The 18,893-nt window shown below is 45.9% G+C and overlaps 1 protein-coding gene across 1 annotated transcript in view; it reads left to right on the top strand.

Moving 5' to 3' along the window:
• fig4a (FIG4 phosphoinositide 5-phosphatase a) overlaps positions 1 to 18,893 on the top strand; it is an 83,119-nt gene that overhangs the window by 27,138 nt on the left and 37,088 nt on the right. The window contains exons 11-13 of the mRNA XM_084192312.1: positions 4,222 to 4,319; positions 14,287 to 14,420; positions 17,407 to 17,523. Of these exons, the coding sequence (XP_084048438.1) occupies positions 4,222 to 4,319; positions 14,287 to 14,420; positions 17,407 to 17,523 (349 nt within the window). The remainder of the gene's footprint in view (positions 1 to 4,221; positions 4,320 to 14,286; positions 14,421 to 17,406; positions 17,524 to 18,893) is intronic.

Raw genomic sequence — 18,893 nt, 5'->3', positions numbered from 1 at the left:
GCGCTTGACTTCACTCGCCGCATACACATCGCACCTTGACAGAATAACACACCACACCATGGAGTCAGCAGGATCAGCGGTACCAACGGGATCATTGGAGGAGCGCGTAAGCAGCCAAGACGCCATGATCCAGAAACTGGGCACCGCCATGCAGGATGTTATGAACACTTTGAGCCGATGGGAGAGAGGAGGTTTGCCCACACCTCCTCCAACAATACCACCACTCTCAGCCATACCCATCGTTCCATCTCCGGAGTCCAGTGGGATTCGGCTCTCGTTCCCGAGGGCTTATGATGGCACCGCGGCCGGGTGTCAGGGTTTCCTGCTCCAAGTAGAACTCTACCTGGCAACCATTCACCCGGCGCCCTCGGGATACGAGAGCGTTTCCGCCCTCATCTCCTGTCTGTCCGGCAAGGCACTGGAGTGGGCCAATGCCGAATGGAGGGGAATAGACGCCGCTACAGTCAGTTATGCAGAGTTCTCCCGCCGCTTCAGGGCGGTTTTCGATCATCCCCCAGAGGGGAAAGCGGCGGGGGAGCGTCTGTTCCACCTCAGACAGGGGAAGAGGAGCGCACAGGAATTCGCACTGGATTTCCGGACTCTGGCGGCCAACACGGGATGGAATGAGAGGGCCCTCATCGACCACTATAGGTGCAGCCTACGGGAGGACGTTCGCCGAGAGTTGGCCTGCAGGGACACCAACCTAAGCTTCGATCAGCTGGTGGACATGTCGATTCGTCTGGATACCCTGTTGGCTACCCGCGGACGTCCGGAGCTGGGGCCGTCCATTCCATCCCCCAGCACCGCCGAGCCCTATGGAGCTCGGGGGTGCTGGTGCTAGAGAGAGGAGGAGAGAGACCAGGAGAGAGGCCGTCCCCTGCACCAACTGTGGCCGCAGAGGACACACTGTGGTTCGGTGCTGGGGAGGGTCTCCTAGGGATCGAGGCAGCAGGCCACGCACTGATGAGTCATTCCAGGTGAGTAAGCGCCCAACTCACCCAGAGCTCTCTGTTGTCCACATGTGTATCCAAGTTGTGTTTCCCGAGGTTTCTTCTCACTCCCAGCATAAGGCGCTAGTCGATTCAGGCGCAGCTGGGAATTTTATTGATCGCAGTTTCTGTTATAAGTTAGGGATTCCCCTCATACCAGTTGATGTGCCCTTCCCTATCCATGCCCTAGACAGCCGCCCTTTGGGGTCGGGATTGATTAGGGAGGTCACAGCGCCACTTAAGATGAAGACGCAGGGGGGTTATGAGGAGATTATACAGTTGTATTTGATCAACTCTCCTGCGTTTCCCGTGGTGTTGGGGCTTCCTAATATCTCATGACCCCAACATTTCATGGCAACAGAGGGCTCTCAGGGAATGGTCTGATCAGTGTGTCGGGCGGTGTATAGGTGTTTCCGTAGGGGCGACAACGGTGGAAAGTCCGAACCAAATGCCCGCACTGCACATTCCTCCTGAGTATACAGATTTGGCACTCGTCTTCAGTAAGAAGAGGGCGACTCAATTACCACCTCATAGACAGGGGGATTGTGCGATAGACCTCCAGGCAGGCGCTGTACTTCCGCGTAGTCATGTGTATCCTCTGTCTCAAGAGGAGACGGCGGCTATGGAGACATACGTCACCGAATCTCTGGGACAGGGATACATACGGCCGTCTACTTCTCCTGCGTCCTCGAGTTTCTTTTTTTGTGAAGAAGAAGGATGGGGGTTTGCGCCCGTGTATTGATTACCGTGGTCTCAATCAGATTACAGTTATCCTCTCCCTCTGATTGCGAGTATGACGGAGTCATTACACGGGGCGCGATTCTTCACAAAATTGGATCTCAGGAGCGCTTACAACCTGGTGCGCATTAGGGAGGGAGATGAATGGAAAACAGCATTTAGTACCACCTCGGGTCACTATGAGTATCTCGTCATGCCCTACGGGTTAATGAATGCTCCTTCAGTCTTCCAATCATTTGTGGACGAGATTTTCCGGGATTTGCATGGACAGGGTGTAGTGGTGTATATTGATGACATTCTAATATACTCCGCTACACGAGCCGAGCATGTGTCCCTGGTGCGTCAGGTGTTGGGTAGGCTGTTGGAGCATGACTTGTATGTGAAGACGGAGAAATGCCTGTTTTTCCAGGAGTCCATCTCCTTCCTGGGACATCGGTTGTCCGCGTCAGGGGTGGAGATGGAGATTGACCGCGTTTCAGCCGTGCGTAATTGGCAGACTCCCACCACGGTTAAGGAGGTGCAGCGGTTTTTGGGTTTTGCCAATTACTACCGGAGGTTTATCCGGGGTTTTGGACAGGTAGCAGCTCCCATCACCTCCCTGCTAAAGGGGGCCCCGGTGTGTTTGCAGTGGTCGGCTGAGGCGGACAGGGCGTTTAGACATCTGAAGGACCGGTTCACCTCAGTTCCGGTGCTGGCACATCCGGACCCCTCTTTGGTGTTCCAAGTGGAGGTGGACGCGTCCGAGGCGGGGATTGGTGCTGTACTGTCTCAACGCTCGGGCACGCCTCCTAAACTCCGTCCCTGTGCCTTTTATTCTAAGAAGCTCAGTCCGGCGGAACATAATTATGACGTGGGGGACAGGGAGCTGCTAGCGGTGGTTCAAGCCCTAAAGGTGTGGAGGCATTGGCTTGAGGGGGCTAAACACCCTTTCCTCATTCTGACTGACCATCGTAACCTGGAGTACATCCGGGCAGCGAGGAGACTGAACCCTCGTCAGGCTAGGTGGGCCATGTTTCTTGCCCGGTTTGTATTTAAGCTCACGTATATACCAGGGTCACAGAACGTTAAGGCAGACGCCCTGTCCCGACGATATGACTCAGAGGAGAGGTCCATTGAGCCCACTCCCATACTTCCGGAGTCTTGTCTGGTGGCACCGGTGGTGTGGGAGGTCGATGCGGAGATCGAGTGGGCGTTACGTACAGACCCTACTCCTCCTGAGTGTCCAGAGGGGCGGAAGGACGTGCCGCTCGAGATCCGTGATCGACTGATATATTGGGCTCACACGTCACCCTCCTCTGGACATCCTGGTATTGGCCGGACAGTGCACTGCCTTAGTGGGAAGTACTGGTGGCCAACCTTAGCCAAGGACGTGAGGGTTTATGTTTCCTCCTGCTCGGTGTGCGCCCAGTGTAAGGCACCTAGACACCTGCCCAGGGGGAAGTTACAACCCCTACCCGTTCCACAACGGCCGTGGTCTCACCTATCGGTGGTCTTTGTCACGGACCTTCCCCCCTCCCAGGGGAATACCACGATTTTGGTCGTTGTGGATCGGTTTTCTAAGGCCTGCCATCTCATTCCAATGCCAGGTCTCCCTACTGCCCTACAAACTGCTGAGGCCCTGTTTACACACGTCTTCCGGCAATAAGGGGTGCCTGAGGATATAGTGTCTGATCGGGGTCCCCAGTTCACCTCTAGAGTCTGGAGGGCGTTTATGGAACGTTTGGGGGTCTCGATTAGCCTTACCTCAGGTTTTCACCCTGAGAGTAATGGGCAGGTGGAGAGGGTAAACCAGGATGTGGGTAGGTTTCTGAGGTCCTATTGCCAGGACCGGCAGGAGGAGTGGTCGGGGTATATCCCCTGGGCAGAGATTGCCCAAAACTCACTTCGCCACTCCTCCTTTTCAGTGTGTGTTGGGGTATCAGCCGGTCCTGGCACCCTGGCATCAGAGCCAGATCGAGGCTCCTGCGGTGGATGAGTGGTTTCGGCGCTCGGAGGAGACATGGAGGGGGGGGTACTGTCACGGATTCTGCCGAGGCTGCTCCTCCCCCTTGCTCGGGCAGGCTTCGGCGTTCGTCGTCCCTGGAGTACTAGCTACTGCCGATCGATGTTTCGTTGTTTGTCTTGTTTTGTCTTGAGTAGTTACACCTGTTGTCTATTATGTTTGATTGTAAAGCCTATAATTACCCTTGTCTCACGTTTGGTTTTTGTGTGTTATTGTTTCGTATCTAGTCGGTATCGGCATTTGCTGTATTCCATATTACGTGTATGGTGTTTTTCCCTCCAGGTTCTGAGGTTTTGTTTTTGTGCTTTACATTCAGTAAAGTAAGTCTGCTAGTATCTCTGTGTCCTGCGCTTGACTTCACTCGCCGCAGGCCGACCCCTATGCCCATGTAGCTGCCCTCTAACCCCACTCAGTTGCGTCTCAGTGAACCAGTCTGGCCCCTACCAAATGTAGCTCCCCTCTAACCTCTGACCTCTCTCTGTTGTGTCTTAGTGGACCAGGCTGACCCCTATGCCCATGTAGCTGCCCTCCATTTTGACCAGATGCTCCAGCGGTTCGGCTCGCCCATCATCATCCTCAACCTTGTCAAGGTAACAGCATCTCACCTCACCTCACTGCACCACCCACCACAGGGCACCTCAGACAAACACCTTACTGCACTGCACCACCCACCACAGGGCACCTCAGACAAACACCTCACCTCACTGCACCACCCACCACAGGGCACCTCAGACAAACTCCTTACTGCACTGCACCACCCACCACAGGGCACCTCAGACAAACACATCACTGCACTGCACCACCCACCACAGGGCACCTCAGACAAACACCTCACTGCACTGCACCACCCACCACAGGGCACCTCAGACAAACACCTCACTGCACTGCACCACCCACCACAGGGCACCTCAGACAAACACCTCACTGCACTGCACCACCCACCACAGGGCACCTCAGACAAACACCTCACTGCACTGCACCACCCACCACAGGGCACCTCAGACAAACACCTCACTGCACTGCACCACCCACCACAGGGCACCTCAGACAAACACCTCACTGCACTGCACCACCCACCACAGGGCACCTCAGACAAACACCTCACAGTCACACTGTTAATGGAACAACCAAATAATTCCTTTGGTAGAAATTGAGTCCAACAGATGAAACCTTCCTCAGAGTTCCCATTTACAGGACTGTTACATCAGTGGACAGTTAAAGGAACGTTCCACAGCTTGTCTCCATGGATCCATTTACTCCATCTAAATTGTAGGGTGTTCACCCATAAAATGATTCATTCATTAATTCATTCAAAGTTTATACAAATATGTCCATACAATCGAGAATTGCATCAGGAAAAACAATAGTCCAAACCCTATGTCGCTACCATATAGTTACAGACGATTTACTCAGAGAATTTAGCATGTTTAGAGTGAATGGAATGTCATCACATGATCAAAAAGGGGTCACTGCTCAATAGAACTCTGTGGCGCTGCTCCGTGGCAGATCGGCGCTAACTTTGAACGTCAACTGACAAGCTAACTAGTGGCTACAGGTTCATGAGTGAAAACAATGGCTTTTCTACATGAAATCCGCGGAATACAAAGCAAAATAGGGACTAAATATATATTTATTTAGAAGGCTAACAGATTGAATTTCAATATCCACCCTCCGCGTAGACAATCTGTTCCTGTTTTCATTGTGTATTTCTGAGTCTTTCCCTTTAAATCGCCGTAGAAATGGCCCCTCTTAACATAAATTGATCGCAAAATATATAGCCAATTAAAGCCAAGGATCTGGAGATGAAAATGACGAGGGTATCAAGTTGATTTTGATTGATCCAACCCACAGAAACACCTCTAAATGGTACCACCTCCCAACGCCAAATATGGAAGAGATACAACCAAGAGCAGCACGGTCTACCACAGAGTGAAGGAAAAGCAGCCAACAAGTGCTCAGCATATGTGGGAACTCCTTCAAGACTGTTGGAAAAGCATTCCAGGTGAAGCTGGTTGAGAGAATGCCAAGTCTGCAAAGCTGTCATCAAGGCAAAGGGTGGCTGTTTGAAGAATCTACAATCTAAAATATATTATGATTTGTTTAACACGTTTGGTTACTACATGATTCCAAATGTGTTATTTCATAGTTTTGATGTCTTCACTGTTATTCTACAGTGTAGAAAAAAGTAAAAATAAAGAAAAACCCTTGAATGTGTTGGTGTGTCCAAACATTTGACTGGTACTGTGTATATATACTTTCTTTGGGGCCCAACTGGTTTAGGCTGTCTTCTCCAATTTATCTTTGGGATACTGAAGAATGTCTCCAACAGACCTCGGTCCATGTGAGGGTTGAAACTCACACAGTCTGTGTCCTTCTTGGCTGGAGGTGGCAATGGTGGACAAAAAAAACGGTGCCTGGTCCCACTCGTCACAACAAACACACTCTGTCTCTGTAGCCATTAATGGGAAGTTTCCACATAGGCACCGCACCACCAGTCAGTGCTTGCGCAAGCCTCCCCAGCTTCACCAGCGGCTACATCTTCGGCAGCAGCCGCTGTTGCTTGATTCACCAGATGTTCCTCTCGTCGTCTTCTTATTTCCTATTCTGGCTCAAACTTTTGGATATTATCATTCAACAACACTTGATAAAAGTTGTAATTGTCCAACTCTGCATGGGGGTCATCGTTTGCTTCAGCCATTCTACACACTATAGTCACAGATAGAACAATGAGACAGATATTTCACCTGATGAATAAATGTGAAGCATCCGCTTGGCGTTTCCACTCACTACCAAATATAGTGGTGAGAGGAAGCACAGTGGCCGGAAATGGGAGGAGATGGGTTTTGGCCGACATTCTGCAAATGTTCTCAACGATGAAACATTTGATCTCAATACAGTTTTCTGTTCCCAAAACTATAATCTATTACGAACAGAGTGGACTGAGTTTTGTGGACTTTACCCTTTGCCAAAGTTTCCAAAAATGGCGTTGTTTAGAAGGAGTGCAAGGGTGAATTAAGTTATTGCACATGCGCACTTCTCGGAGTAGGCTTTCCCTAATGGAAATGTGCAAATACATGCTAGAACGTGCCAATAGGATCTCGCTAGCTCGTGCTTGGCTCTGCACCCCTCCTTGCTTGTTCTGCCTACTATGACTCATTTGTTCCCATTTGAAATGACAGGCAGTGGTCGATCTTGGGTTAGTTATAAACATCTTTGCTATAGGTTTTCTGACAGTAGTAATGATAGAAGCTCTCTGACTGACACAACTAGTCTCATGTCTGTTTAACTAGGAACGCCCACGTTTTCAAATTCCCCGCATTTGGGACTGGGACAAGCAGTCCTACATGACCTGGACAATGATTTTTAAAAGACAGTTACATCAATGGCTATTGACTAAGTGTCAGGTGGTTGTTGTAACCATAGAATTAGGAATTAGAATACTAGAATGGACATGAACCTTCTTATGATGGTATAAAAGCAGAGTTGCCAACTAATCTTCTCACGCTCACACACACCACACCTCTTATCTCACGTATTGAAAAGTATTGCTTTTATTTTTCTAATTAGTCCATTGCATAGTCAACGTGTTAACTTTTCAACTGTGCTCCAAATCATTTTGAAATCGGAGCGTCTTTGCCATCTGCTCCATCTGAACCTCTATCATTGTCCTGTCTTGCCACAGCACTGTGAACTATGGCACATTGAAGCATATGATTGGTCTAGTTATGTAAGGGATCCAAGGGGATTGGATGCGCGTTTTAAAGAAACGCCCCTCAAGATTAGAGTGGAGCTGAATGGAGAGGGAGAACGTTCTCCGCTGAGTTTATAAAACTGTAAAAAGAGCAGCATGGTAGCGCTGTTTTATGTACAATGTTGTCAACAAAATTAGGTTGCTGTTATTCTCCTCCCTATTGCAGAATGCAGCCTTTTGACAGCACGTACTAAAGTCGATTTAATCCACACTTGCATTAGTCCCTCGTTCGGTGATTGGCATTTAGACTGTGACAATGAAAAGGCAGCTGACAGTTTGGTAGGGTTACCTGATTTGTAACTATGAAAATACATTTGTCAAATAGATTGTGAACTCAAAAGTGTATGTTTTGATTCTATAGAGGCGGGATGAATAAATATACAAATAATTTGGTTAAAGTGTAGGGGCAGATTTGTCATCTTGTCTTCAGGAGGTTTTATTATCTATTTACTTGATTTAGTCTGATCAGTGGAACAATTGTCATTCTTAACAATGGGCTAAAGTATAGGGTAATGAAAGTGATAGTCAGCAAGAACACTACTGTTATTCCCCACACTTATTTTATTATTCCACTTCTTCCCAACTTTGCCAGTGTAATCACATATTTGAAATCTGAAATGACAACTAGTCTTTGAAAAGGAATTATATGAGGCAATGTATTTTTGCAGCCATTCATGGACAGTTTTGAATAAGTCATGCAAATAAGCATTAGATATTAAATGTTCCAGGCCTCAAATATTATGTGACATTTTAGTATTGTGGACATGTTAGGCAGAGATAGTAGGGGGGACTCACAACTCAAACACATCATATTTAGTCTATGTAGAGTAAGATGATGACAAGGATATTCAACTAGTAGGCATAAACCACCTGAATATTGATATTTATTAAATGTTTCTTGAAGATTGGGTGATTTTGATAAATGTAATTGTCATAAATAGAAAATGTTCAAACACCCAGCACCTGGGAAAAATAGATCAGGGGTGGCCAACCCTCCTGGAGAGTAAGAATGATATTCTTCCAGCCCTATTTTAAAGAGCGAGTTCACCCAAATGACAAAATGTTTGTGTCGTTACCTTGAAAGCAGTCTATGGACAAGGCGACTGAAATCGATGATTTGGTTACCCACGGTCATCAACCAGTAATATTAGTATTCCCTGTACAGAGCCTTGGTGTAGTGGTAACACTCACCTGGATCAATCCTTGCTTCCTACCTTGCCACTGTCTCCCCATGTCGTTTCATTACTGTCTGAATAAAGTGCCAAACCATCCCCCCAAAATGTCATCCCCCCAAAAAAGTAACGAAGTCGTCAAATTGCAGAATTTGTTATCGGATATAATCCCGGTCAGCTGGTGAGGTTAGCATAGGGCTAACATGTGCCAGGTTATCTGATGGGACCAGCTACAATGTAACATTCTATCACATGCAACTATGTCGACGATTGTATTTGGCTGATGCGCACTTTGAGACGGAGGTCCAGGTTAACTACATTTCTTTCTAATGTTCGCAAGTATGGCCCCATTGTGTTCTTTTCCAAGCTTTATATGACATTACTGGAATGCTTGCAATTAACATATTTCTACTAAAGAAGGCATTAAAGAAGCTCTTGGAGAAAAAAACACATTCTCAGGTGTCTCAGATGTCTCTGTGGGGAAGAAAACAAGGAGAGGAAGAGATGTAATATCCAACATGACCATAATGAAGTGTTGACAGACACATCCAAATGACTGAGAATTTCACTTGAGAATTGTTCTAAGAAACCAGCAGGGTTCCTGGAATCACACCTTCATGTGATTGGACAATAGCCTGGTGTGTTGGTTTAATTAGCTAGTGAAGGTTTAGACTAACTCCCTAGCTTTGTCAATACATTGGAAAAGAACGGTTGCTGTGGTTACTCTGACAGAAAGAGGGATGAAAGAGAGATGAAACTGGTTAGGGGCTAGTGATTACAAGCTGTTGAAGAACCACCTTAAATGCACTCACACACGCTATTCACAAAGTGTTGTGAACCCTCCTTCTTACTGCTGAGCTCGGGTGTCCTGCGCATGTTGTCACTCACAAGGGAGCGAGGAGAGGGATAGCCAATCAAAGCCCTCTGTTGCCTGCACAAGCTCGGCCATGTGCAGGAGAGGGGGGTAGGGTGCTCCCCTCTTAGTCACACACTCTGGTCTCCCCCTCTCTCTCTCTATCAAGCAGAAACCCAAAAATTCACAATACACTGTGTGCACAATTATTAGGCAAGTCAGTATGTTGACCATATCATCATTATTATGCATATTTCCCAACTCCAAGCTGGAATGCTTATTGGATTTAAGCATATCAGGTTATGTGTATTTGTGTAATGAGGGAGAGTGTGGCCTAAGGAGATCAACACCCTATATCAAGGTGTATATAATTATTAGGCAGCTTCTTTTCCTCAGGCAAAATGGGCCAAAAAAGGATTTAACTGACTCTGAAAAGTCAAAAAAAGTCAGATATTGGGGCGTGATCACAGAACCATCAAACGTTTTGTTGCAAATAGTCAACAGGGTCGCAAGAACCGTGTTGAGAAAAAAAGACGCAAATTAACTGCTAAAGATTTGAGAAGAATCAAACGTGAAGCTACCAGGAACCCATTATCCTCCAGTGCTGTCATATTCCAGAACTGCAACCTACCTGGAGTGCCCAGAAGTACAAGGTCTTCAGTGCTCATGGCCAAGGTAAGGAAGGCTGAAACCCGACCACCACTGAACAAGACACATAAGTTGAAACGTCAAGACTGGGCCAAGAAATATCTGAAGACAGATTTTTCAAAGTTTTTATGGACTGATGAGATGAGAGTGACTCTTGACGGACCAGATGGATGGGCCCGTGGCTGGATCAGTAACGGGCATGGAGCTCCACTTCGACTCAGACGCCAGCAAGGTGGAGGTGGGGTACTGGTATGGGCTGGTATTATTAAAGATTAGCTAGTTGGACCTTTTCGGGTTGAAAATGGACTCAAACTCAACTCCCAAACCTACTGCCAGTTTTTAGAAGACACCTTCTTCAAGCAGTGGTACAGGAAAAAGTCTGCATCTTTCAAGAAGACCATGATTTTTATGCAGGACAATATAATAATATAAAATAATATGCCATTTAGCATTTTATCCAAAGCGACTTAGTCATGTGTGCATACATTTTTACGTATGGGTGGTCCCGGGGATCGAACCCACTACCCTGGCGTTACAAGCGCCATGCTCTACCAATTGAGCTACAGAGGACCACAATGCTCCATCGCATGCATCGAAGTACTACACTGCGTGGCTAGCCAGTAAAGGCCTTAAAGATGAAAGAATAATGACATTGCCCCCTTCCTCACCTGACCTAAAACCCTATTGAGAACTTGTGGTCCCTTCTTAAACGGTCGATTTACGATGAAGGAAAACAGTACACCTCTGACCAGTGTCTGGGAGGCTGTGGTTGCTGCTGCACAAAAAGTTGATCGTCAACAGATCAAGAAACTGACAGACTCCATGGATGGAAGGCTTATGACTGTTATTGAAAAGAGGGGTGGCTATATTGGTCACAGATTTTTTGTTTTGAGTTGTTTATTATTCTCACTTTAACAGATGAAAATAAACAAGTGAGATGGGGAACTTTTCGTTTTTTATTTAGTTGCATAATAATTCTGCACACTAATAGTTGCCCAATAATTGTGCACACATAGATATTCTCCAAAGAAAGCCAAAACCTCACTTTTACTTTTCTTAAATATTCAGGTTTGAGGTTTATTAACATTTTGGATTGACCGAGAGCACTTGTTGTTCAATAATACAATTAATCCTCAAACATACAACTTGCCTAATAATTGTGCACACAGTGTAGACTATTGCAAAGTGGGAACTGACAGTGCTTATTAAGTAGCCAATATATGTGAGGGAGAGTGTGTTTGAGAGAACGTGTGGTAGAGAGAGACTGTTTGCAGAACTTGTGGAGAAATTGATATAAGAAGATGTAGACATGATTAGCTGATGTCAATTCTGAGCTAGGAGTACTGTGTGTGTCTGCGTTGGAGAGAAGAGGTGATGACTAACACACACATGCACACACACTGCTCCTGTGGGTGATGAGGACAGACGAATGCCATGTGAATGGGCATTAATGGTTGGTTGGTTGGTCGGTTGTGACTCACTAGTTTTAAGTGTCCTCTAAAGATGGTCTGGAAATAGTTATCTCTTAAGGTAGCGCCATCTGACCTTAGTTGCAGATGTAGGATCTTCATTTGATCATTGTTTTGTTGCTGAGCATTTTCCCGAACAGCAGGAAATGCAAACTTGTAGTGTGTTTGAGTTTCCATTTTGAAACGTCAGACTTCAATTTGCCCTAATGGAAAATGAATCAACCCCTACAAAAAGTCCATTAATTATAATCCACAAAATAATTCACATTTCCTGTTGCTGCAGGAATATTTTCCTGCTGTAGCAAACTGGCTCAAATTAAGATCCTACATCTGTAGGTAGTGTTAGGTTCTAAATTAACAGAGTAAAACTCACGGATGACTAGGAAAAGCTCAAACCAAGTTTATTCACCCACTGGGTCAAACAGCTGCATGAGACAAAGAGATGTTTACACGAGTACATATATTTATACCCTCTACTGGGCGGAGTCAACTCCTTGCACATCTAGACAGCCAATACAGTGGGGAAAAAAAGTATTTAGTCAGCCACCAATTGTGCAAGTTCTCCCACTTAAAAAGATGAGAGGCCTGTAATTTTCATCATAGGTACACGTCAACTACGACAGACAAATTGAGAAAAAAAATCCAGAAAATCCAATTGTAGGATTTTTTATGAATTTATTTGCAAATTATGGTGGAAAATAAGTATTTGGTCACCTACAAACAAGCAAGAATTCTGTCTCTCACAGACCTGTAACTTCTTCTTTAAGAGGCTCCTCTGTCCTCCACTCGTTACCTGTATTAATGGCACCTGTTTGAACTTGTTATCAGTATAAAAGACACCTGTCCACAACCTCAAACAGTCACACTCCAAACTCCACTATGGCCAAGACCAAAGAGCTGTCAAAGGACACCAGAAACAAAATTGTAGACCTGCACCAGGCTGGGAAGACTGAATCTGCAATAGGTAAGCAGCTTGGTTTGAAGAAATCAACTGTGGGAGCAATTATTAGGAAATGGAAGACATACAAGACCACTGATCATCTCCCTCGATCTGGTGCTCCACGCAAGATCTCACCCCGTGGGGTCAAAATGATCACAAGAACGGTGAGCAAAAATCCCAGAACCACACGGGGGGACCTAGTGAATGACCTGCAGAGAGCTGGGACCAAAGTAACAAAGCCTACCATCAGTAACACACTACGCCGCCAGGGACTCAAATCCTGCAGTGCCAGACGTGTCCCCCTGCTTAAGCCAGTACATGTCCAGGCCCGTCTGAAGTTTGCTAGAGTGCATTTGGATGATCCAGAATGGGATTGGGAGAATGTCATATGGTCAGATGAAACCAAAATAGATATTTTTGGTAAAAACTCAACTCGTCATGTTTGGAGGACAAAGAATGCTGAGTTGCATCCAAAGAACACCATACCTACTGTGAAGCATGGGGGTGGAAACATCATGCTTTGGGGCTGTTTTTCTGCAAAGGGACCAGGACGACTGATCCGTGTAAAGGCAAGAATGAATGGGGCCATGTATCGTGAGATTTTGAGTGAAAACCTCCTTCCATCAGCAAGGGCATTGAAGATTAAACGTGGCTGGGTCTTTCAGCATGACAATGATCCCAAACACACCGCCCGGGCAACGAAGGAGTGGCTTCGTAAGAAGCATTTCAAGGTCCTGGAGTGGCCTAGCCAGTCTCCAGATCTCAACCCCATAGAAAATCTTTGGAGGGAGTTGAAAGTCCGTGTTGCCCAGCGACAGCCCCAAAACATCACTGCTCTAGAGGAGATCTGCATGGAGGAATGGGCCAAAATACCAGCAACAGTGTGTGAAAACCTTGTGAAGACTTACAGAAAACGTTTGACCTGTGTCATTGCCAACAAAGGGTATATAACAAAGTATTGAGAAACTTTTGTTATTGACCAAATACTTATTTTCCACCATAATTTGCAAATAAATTCATAAAAAATCCTACAATGTGATTTTCTGGATATTTTTTTCTCATTTTGTCTGTCATAGTTGACGTGTACCTATGATGAAAATTACAGGCCTCTCTCATCTTTTTAAGTGGGAGAACTTGCACAATTGGTGGCTGACTAAATACTTTTTTTCCCCACTGTACATCTCTGTTGCTTGGCAGGAACTTAAGTGGTTTCTCTCATTAGTGTAGTCATGGCCCTGCCTCCTATGTGTGTATGTCATAGGACTTTTCCTCTTCACTTCATCTGACCTGACCTCGGCCCACATTCCTCACTCCTCCCTAACTCACGGCTGTCCTACCTTTATCAGTTGACTAAAACCAGACTGTGGCCCTTCTCCTCTCCATAGGATACCTGAGATTTAACCATAACATGTTCTGACAGAATGCAAACTTTCTGCACTCCCCTTTCTCCCTCAGTAGATTTCCATACCTTCAGTTCTAATATGGTAACATGAATAATGATATTTCATATTTCAAGTTTAGAAGTTAGTACCCAACAGTAGTTAACGGATCGAGATGTTAAAAAAACTTTATATGCGTTCAGGTGGTACCGTTACGGGAGCAATTTTGCCCAAGACAAAAATTATGAAATTATCATAGACTTTCATGCCTTTCATGATAAATCAGAGACCTTTCCTTCAGACTAAATGAATAACGCTGATGTGTGTCTCCGTGTCTGTGTGTAGAAACGAGAGAAGCGAAAGCATGAGAAGATCCTCAGTGAGGAGCTCTTCCCAGCCGTCATCAACCTCAACCAGTTCCTCCCTCCAGAACACTGCATCGATTACATCGCCTGGGACATGGCCCGATACACCAAGAGGTACAGATCTAGGATCAGCTAAGCCTCACCCAAACACTATTCTTAACCATTAAAGGGGAAACGCCTATGATCAGTGTTTGGGTGTGACTTCATCCTACTCAAACAGCCTGTTTTAGCTTAACCCTACACCAGCATCGTGTTCTGTAAGTGCCAGAGGTACAAAGTATTGTCCCAGCAACCTAAGTTAACACCTCAGACCATTTAATGTAGAGAACTGTGGCTACATCAGGGGTTCCCAAACTTTTTTTGCCCATGACCCCATTTTGATATCTGAAAATTCTCGCAACCCCACCCATGTGATTTTTTTGGGTTGTAATTAACAGCTAATGTTTACTTTTTTATTTGGGTCTATGGCAGTCAATTGAAAAACATTCTAACAGTATTTCTGATTGTCTTCTCAACTCATCATCACATATGTTTAATGTGGGGCTATGACAGTCAATTGCAAATTAGTCTGACATAATCTCTTATCTCACCACCACTAATGAGATGGGTGTGTTTGATGCATGTTGCATCTGAGCTTCTCAAAGTCATTTGGTTTTAATGCAGGCAAGAGCACTGGATCCAGCTTCACACAGATATGAGCTGGCGAAGGGTAGCTTACCATGAGTTTTATGGTGCTTTCAAGACAACTGGGATCTCAGAAAAATACGAGGTCAAATCATGACGTCCATGATCTTCAGGTCGGAAAGTCTGAGCTCTAGAAAGTCGAGTTTTCCCAGTCGGAGCTTGTTTCATTCCGAGTTCCCAGTTGTCTTGAATGCTCTGAAGTCGGAAGTCAGAGATGTCTGCGGTCCCAGTTCTAAGTTACCAGTTGTTTTGAACGTGGCATTAATGCTCAGAGGGAGAAGGCAGGGTATTCCCTTTGAGTCACGAACCAAAACTCCTCCGTAGTGACCCGTGAATGAGTTGTCTGCAGCATTTGGTCACATGACCGCTCGATCAGCTGTTCGATTTCACTTACCAGCATGTCAACTGAGCCAGGATCACAGTCAAACGGATTGGGAAGTATGTCCCAAAGTGCCCTTCCAAGCGTGAATGACAACAGTTCCTCTCTCAATGCGAAAACTCTTTCCAGCACTCCCCCTCGATAAACACCAAGCCTCGGTGGGAAATAGAACTTTGTCATGCTCTGATCCCATATCTCCACAGTTTTGCGAACAGGCGTGTGCGCAGTGGATGTGTTTTGATATAGTTTACAATCGAAGTTACCTGCTACAGTGTATCTCTGAGTTCTATGCTCAGCTCTTTTGCCACCAGTTGCTCTGTGTATCATGTCCATATTGCAGAGGGAGACGCATTCATAACTAGAGTGTAGAGGCAGCTGCCCTTCCGCCATAGATGGAGTCCCATCTGTGCAAAAGCCCACCATTCAATCCCAAATGGAATTTGTTTTTCGTCAATATAGCTACGCAGCACACTGAACATCCCCTATGCTGTTTCATGCTCGGGAATCGTGAGACAGAACAATATGTCCTCGTGAATAGCATCCCCAACATGTATAGCGAACAAAAGTCAATGCATGGTCATCTCAGCCCTCACAGCTAATGTCCATTTGGAGAGCATACGCTGGGGAATTTGAGTCGTTCAGTCAGAGCATAAATTCTATAACAGTGTTATCTGACAAAGGTATTGATGTGAGTTTCTGTGCCTCTGCCTCCCCACATTGTTTTCACCATATCAATTGCAGCCAGTAATATCAAAGTCTCTGCAATAGTGTGTGGTTTCACAATGTAGCGAGTCTAGCCATTCACCTTGGGAATGATTAAAGTGCAACGGTCAAGGTTTTTAAGCTTAACCACATTACAATACTTTTGCGATATTATAATATATATATTTTTAGCATTTATTTATAAAGAAATTGGGAAATTCTCACGCATCCCCATTTTCATATCTGCCCCCCTAGTTTAGGAACCGCAGGGATACATGGTTCTATACAGTACATACAGCTAGTACATATACAGCAGCGCATTGTCCCACGTGGCCCAAGAAGGGCTATATATTTCATGGGCAACAGTACATTAACCACAAAGCCCTGGAGTTATCCATATCCATCACTGCAGCTATGGAAACACTCTGAAGATCACATCTTTTCCCTTATTCATTTTCACTGCCATGGTACTCCCATGAACCCAAAGCTACCTTTGCTCACCAACAATGGACCTAACTTTAGCAGTAGAGGAGTTATTGTTGCTGTCCCTAAAAGAAATGTTCAAGTTCAATGTTTTCTTTTTTTCCAAAGACCTTTTAAGTTGTCCAACACTCATTCACATTTTCTCATTCTGCAACTTTTTTCTGCACCTCTGTCTGCTCTCTCTCTGTCTGCTCTCTCTCTGTCTGCCGCTCACTCTGTCTCCCTCTCTCCCTCTCTCCCCCTCATTCAATTCAAAGGGCTTTATTGGCATGGGAACATATGTTTGCCAAAGCAAGTGAAATAGATGATAAACAAAAGTGAAATAAACAATCAGAAATTACAGTAAACATTACACTCACAAAAGTTTCAAAAGAATAGAGACATTTCAATGTAGCTGAAGTACAAAAAATAAACATAAATATGGGTTTTATTTACACTGGTTGCTCTTGTGGCAACAGGTCACAAATCTTGTTGTTGTGATGGCACACTGTGGTATTTCACCTAATAGATACGGGAGTTTATCAAATTTGGATTTGTTTTCAAATTCTTTGTGGGTCTGTGTAATCTGAGGGTAATATGCGTCTCTAATATGGTCATACATTTGGCATGAGGTCAGGAAGTGGAGCTCAGCCAAGTCTGCCTACGGCGACCTTTCTCAATAGCAAGGCTATGCTCACTGAGTCTGTACATAATCAATGCTTTCCTTAATTTGGGGTCAGTCACTGTGGTCAGGTATTCTGTCACTATGTACTCTCTGTTTAGGGCCAAATAACATTCCAGTTTGCTCCGTTTTTTGGTTAATTATTTTTCTCAAGTAATTATGTAATCTCTCTCCCTCCCTCTCTCTCTCAGTAAGCTGTATAACGTGCTGGACCGTCTTAGTATGATAGCGGAGAACGTGGTCAAGAGGACCGGCTTCTTCATCAACCGCTCTGACTTCTTCTGCCACACCCTCAGGCCAGACGAGAGGTACACACACACACACACACACACCCTCAGGCCAGACGAGAGGTACACACACACACCCTCAGGCCAGACGAGAGGTACACACACACACACACACACCCTCAGGCCAGACGAGAGGTACACACACACACCCTCAGGCCAGACGAGAGGTACACACACACACACACACACACCCTCAGGCCAGACGAGAGGTACACACACACACACACACACACACCCTCAGGCCAGACGAGAGGTACACACACACACCCTCAGGCCAGACGAGAGGTACACACACACACACACACCCTCAGGCCAGACGAGAGGTACACACACACACACACACACCCTCAGGTCAGACGAGAGGTACACACACACACACACACACACACCCTCAGGCCAGACGAGAGGTACACACACCCTCAGGCCAGACGAGAGGTACACACACACACACACACACACACACACCCTCAGGTCAGACAAGAGGTACACACCCTCAGGCCAGACGAGAGGTACACACACACACACACACACCCTCAGGTCAGACGAGAGGTACACACACACACACACACACACACCCTCAGGTCAGACAAGAGGTACACACCCTCAGGTCAGACAAGAGGTACACACCCTCAGGTCAGACAAGAGGTACACACCCTCAGGTCAGACAAGAGGTACACACCCTCAGGCCAGACAAGAGGTACACACCCTCAGGTCAGACAAGAGGTACACACCCTCAGGTCAGACAAGAGGTACACACCCTCAGGTCAGACAAGAGGTACACACCCTCAGGTCAGACAAGAGGTACACACCCTCAGGTCAGACAAGAGGTACACACCCTCAGGCCAGACAAGAGGTACACACCCTCAGGCCAGACAAGAGGTACACACCCTCAGGCCAGACAAGAGGTACACACCCTCAGGTCAGACAAGAGGTGAGCCCAGAGGGGTGCAAAACTCCCGCACTTTACACCCCAACCTATACCTCTATGCCTACCTCACCTTACACTCACATGGTCACCCCTCCCTCTAGATTCTTTAGAGGGGTTGGTGTTAAATTGTCATAATTGGTTTCAATTGTGATTATTGCTACGTTTGTTTTAATGTGTTAGACAAAGTCCCTCTGAGGGCCGTTATAAAGTTCAGTCTAATAGCTAATCATACAGTATTTTACAATCACGCATTAATAGCAAATACATTTAGTTTTTTTCCCTTCCGATATGAATTATTGTCCAGTAATGGGAATAGATGGGTCTGTTAGATTGGAGTTGGTCTTGCTGAATAGCCATGGCCAGGGTATCCCTGCATATCTTAATCACAAGCATTGACATTTCCATCTGGTTACCTAACCTGCTAGCCATTCTTCTAATGACGTATTTATTAGCCTTATGTTGC

This window comes from Coregonus lavaretus (assembly GCF_964263955.1).
Source record: "Coregonus lavaretus genome assembly, contig: HAP1_SCAFFOLD_2002, whole genome shotgun sequence".
NCBI classification, from domain to species: Eukaryota; Metazoa; Chordata; class Actinopteri; order Salmoniformes; family Salmonidae; genus Coregonus; species Coregonus lavaretus.
This window is presented reverse-complemented; position numbering and strand designations above follow the sequence as displayed.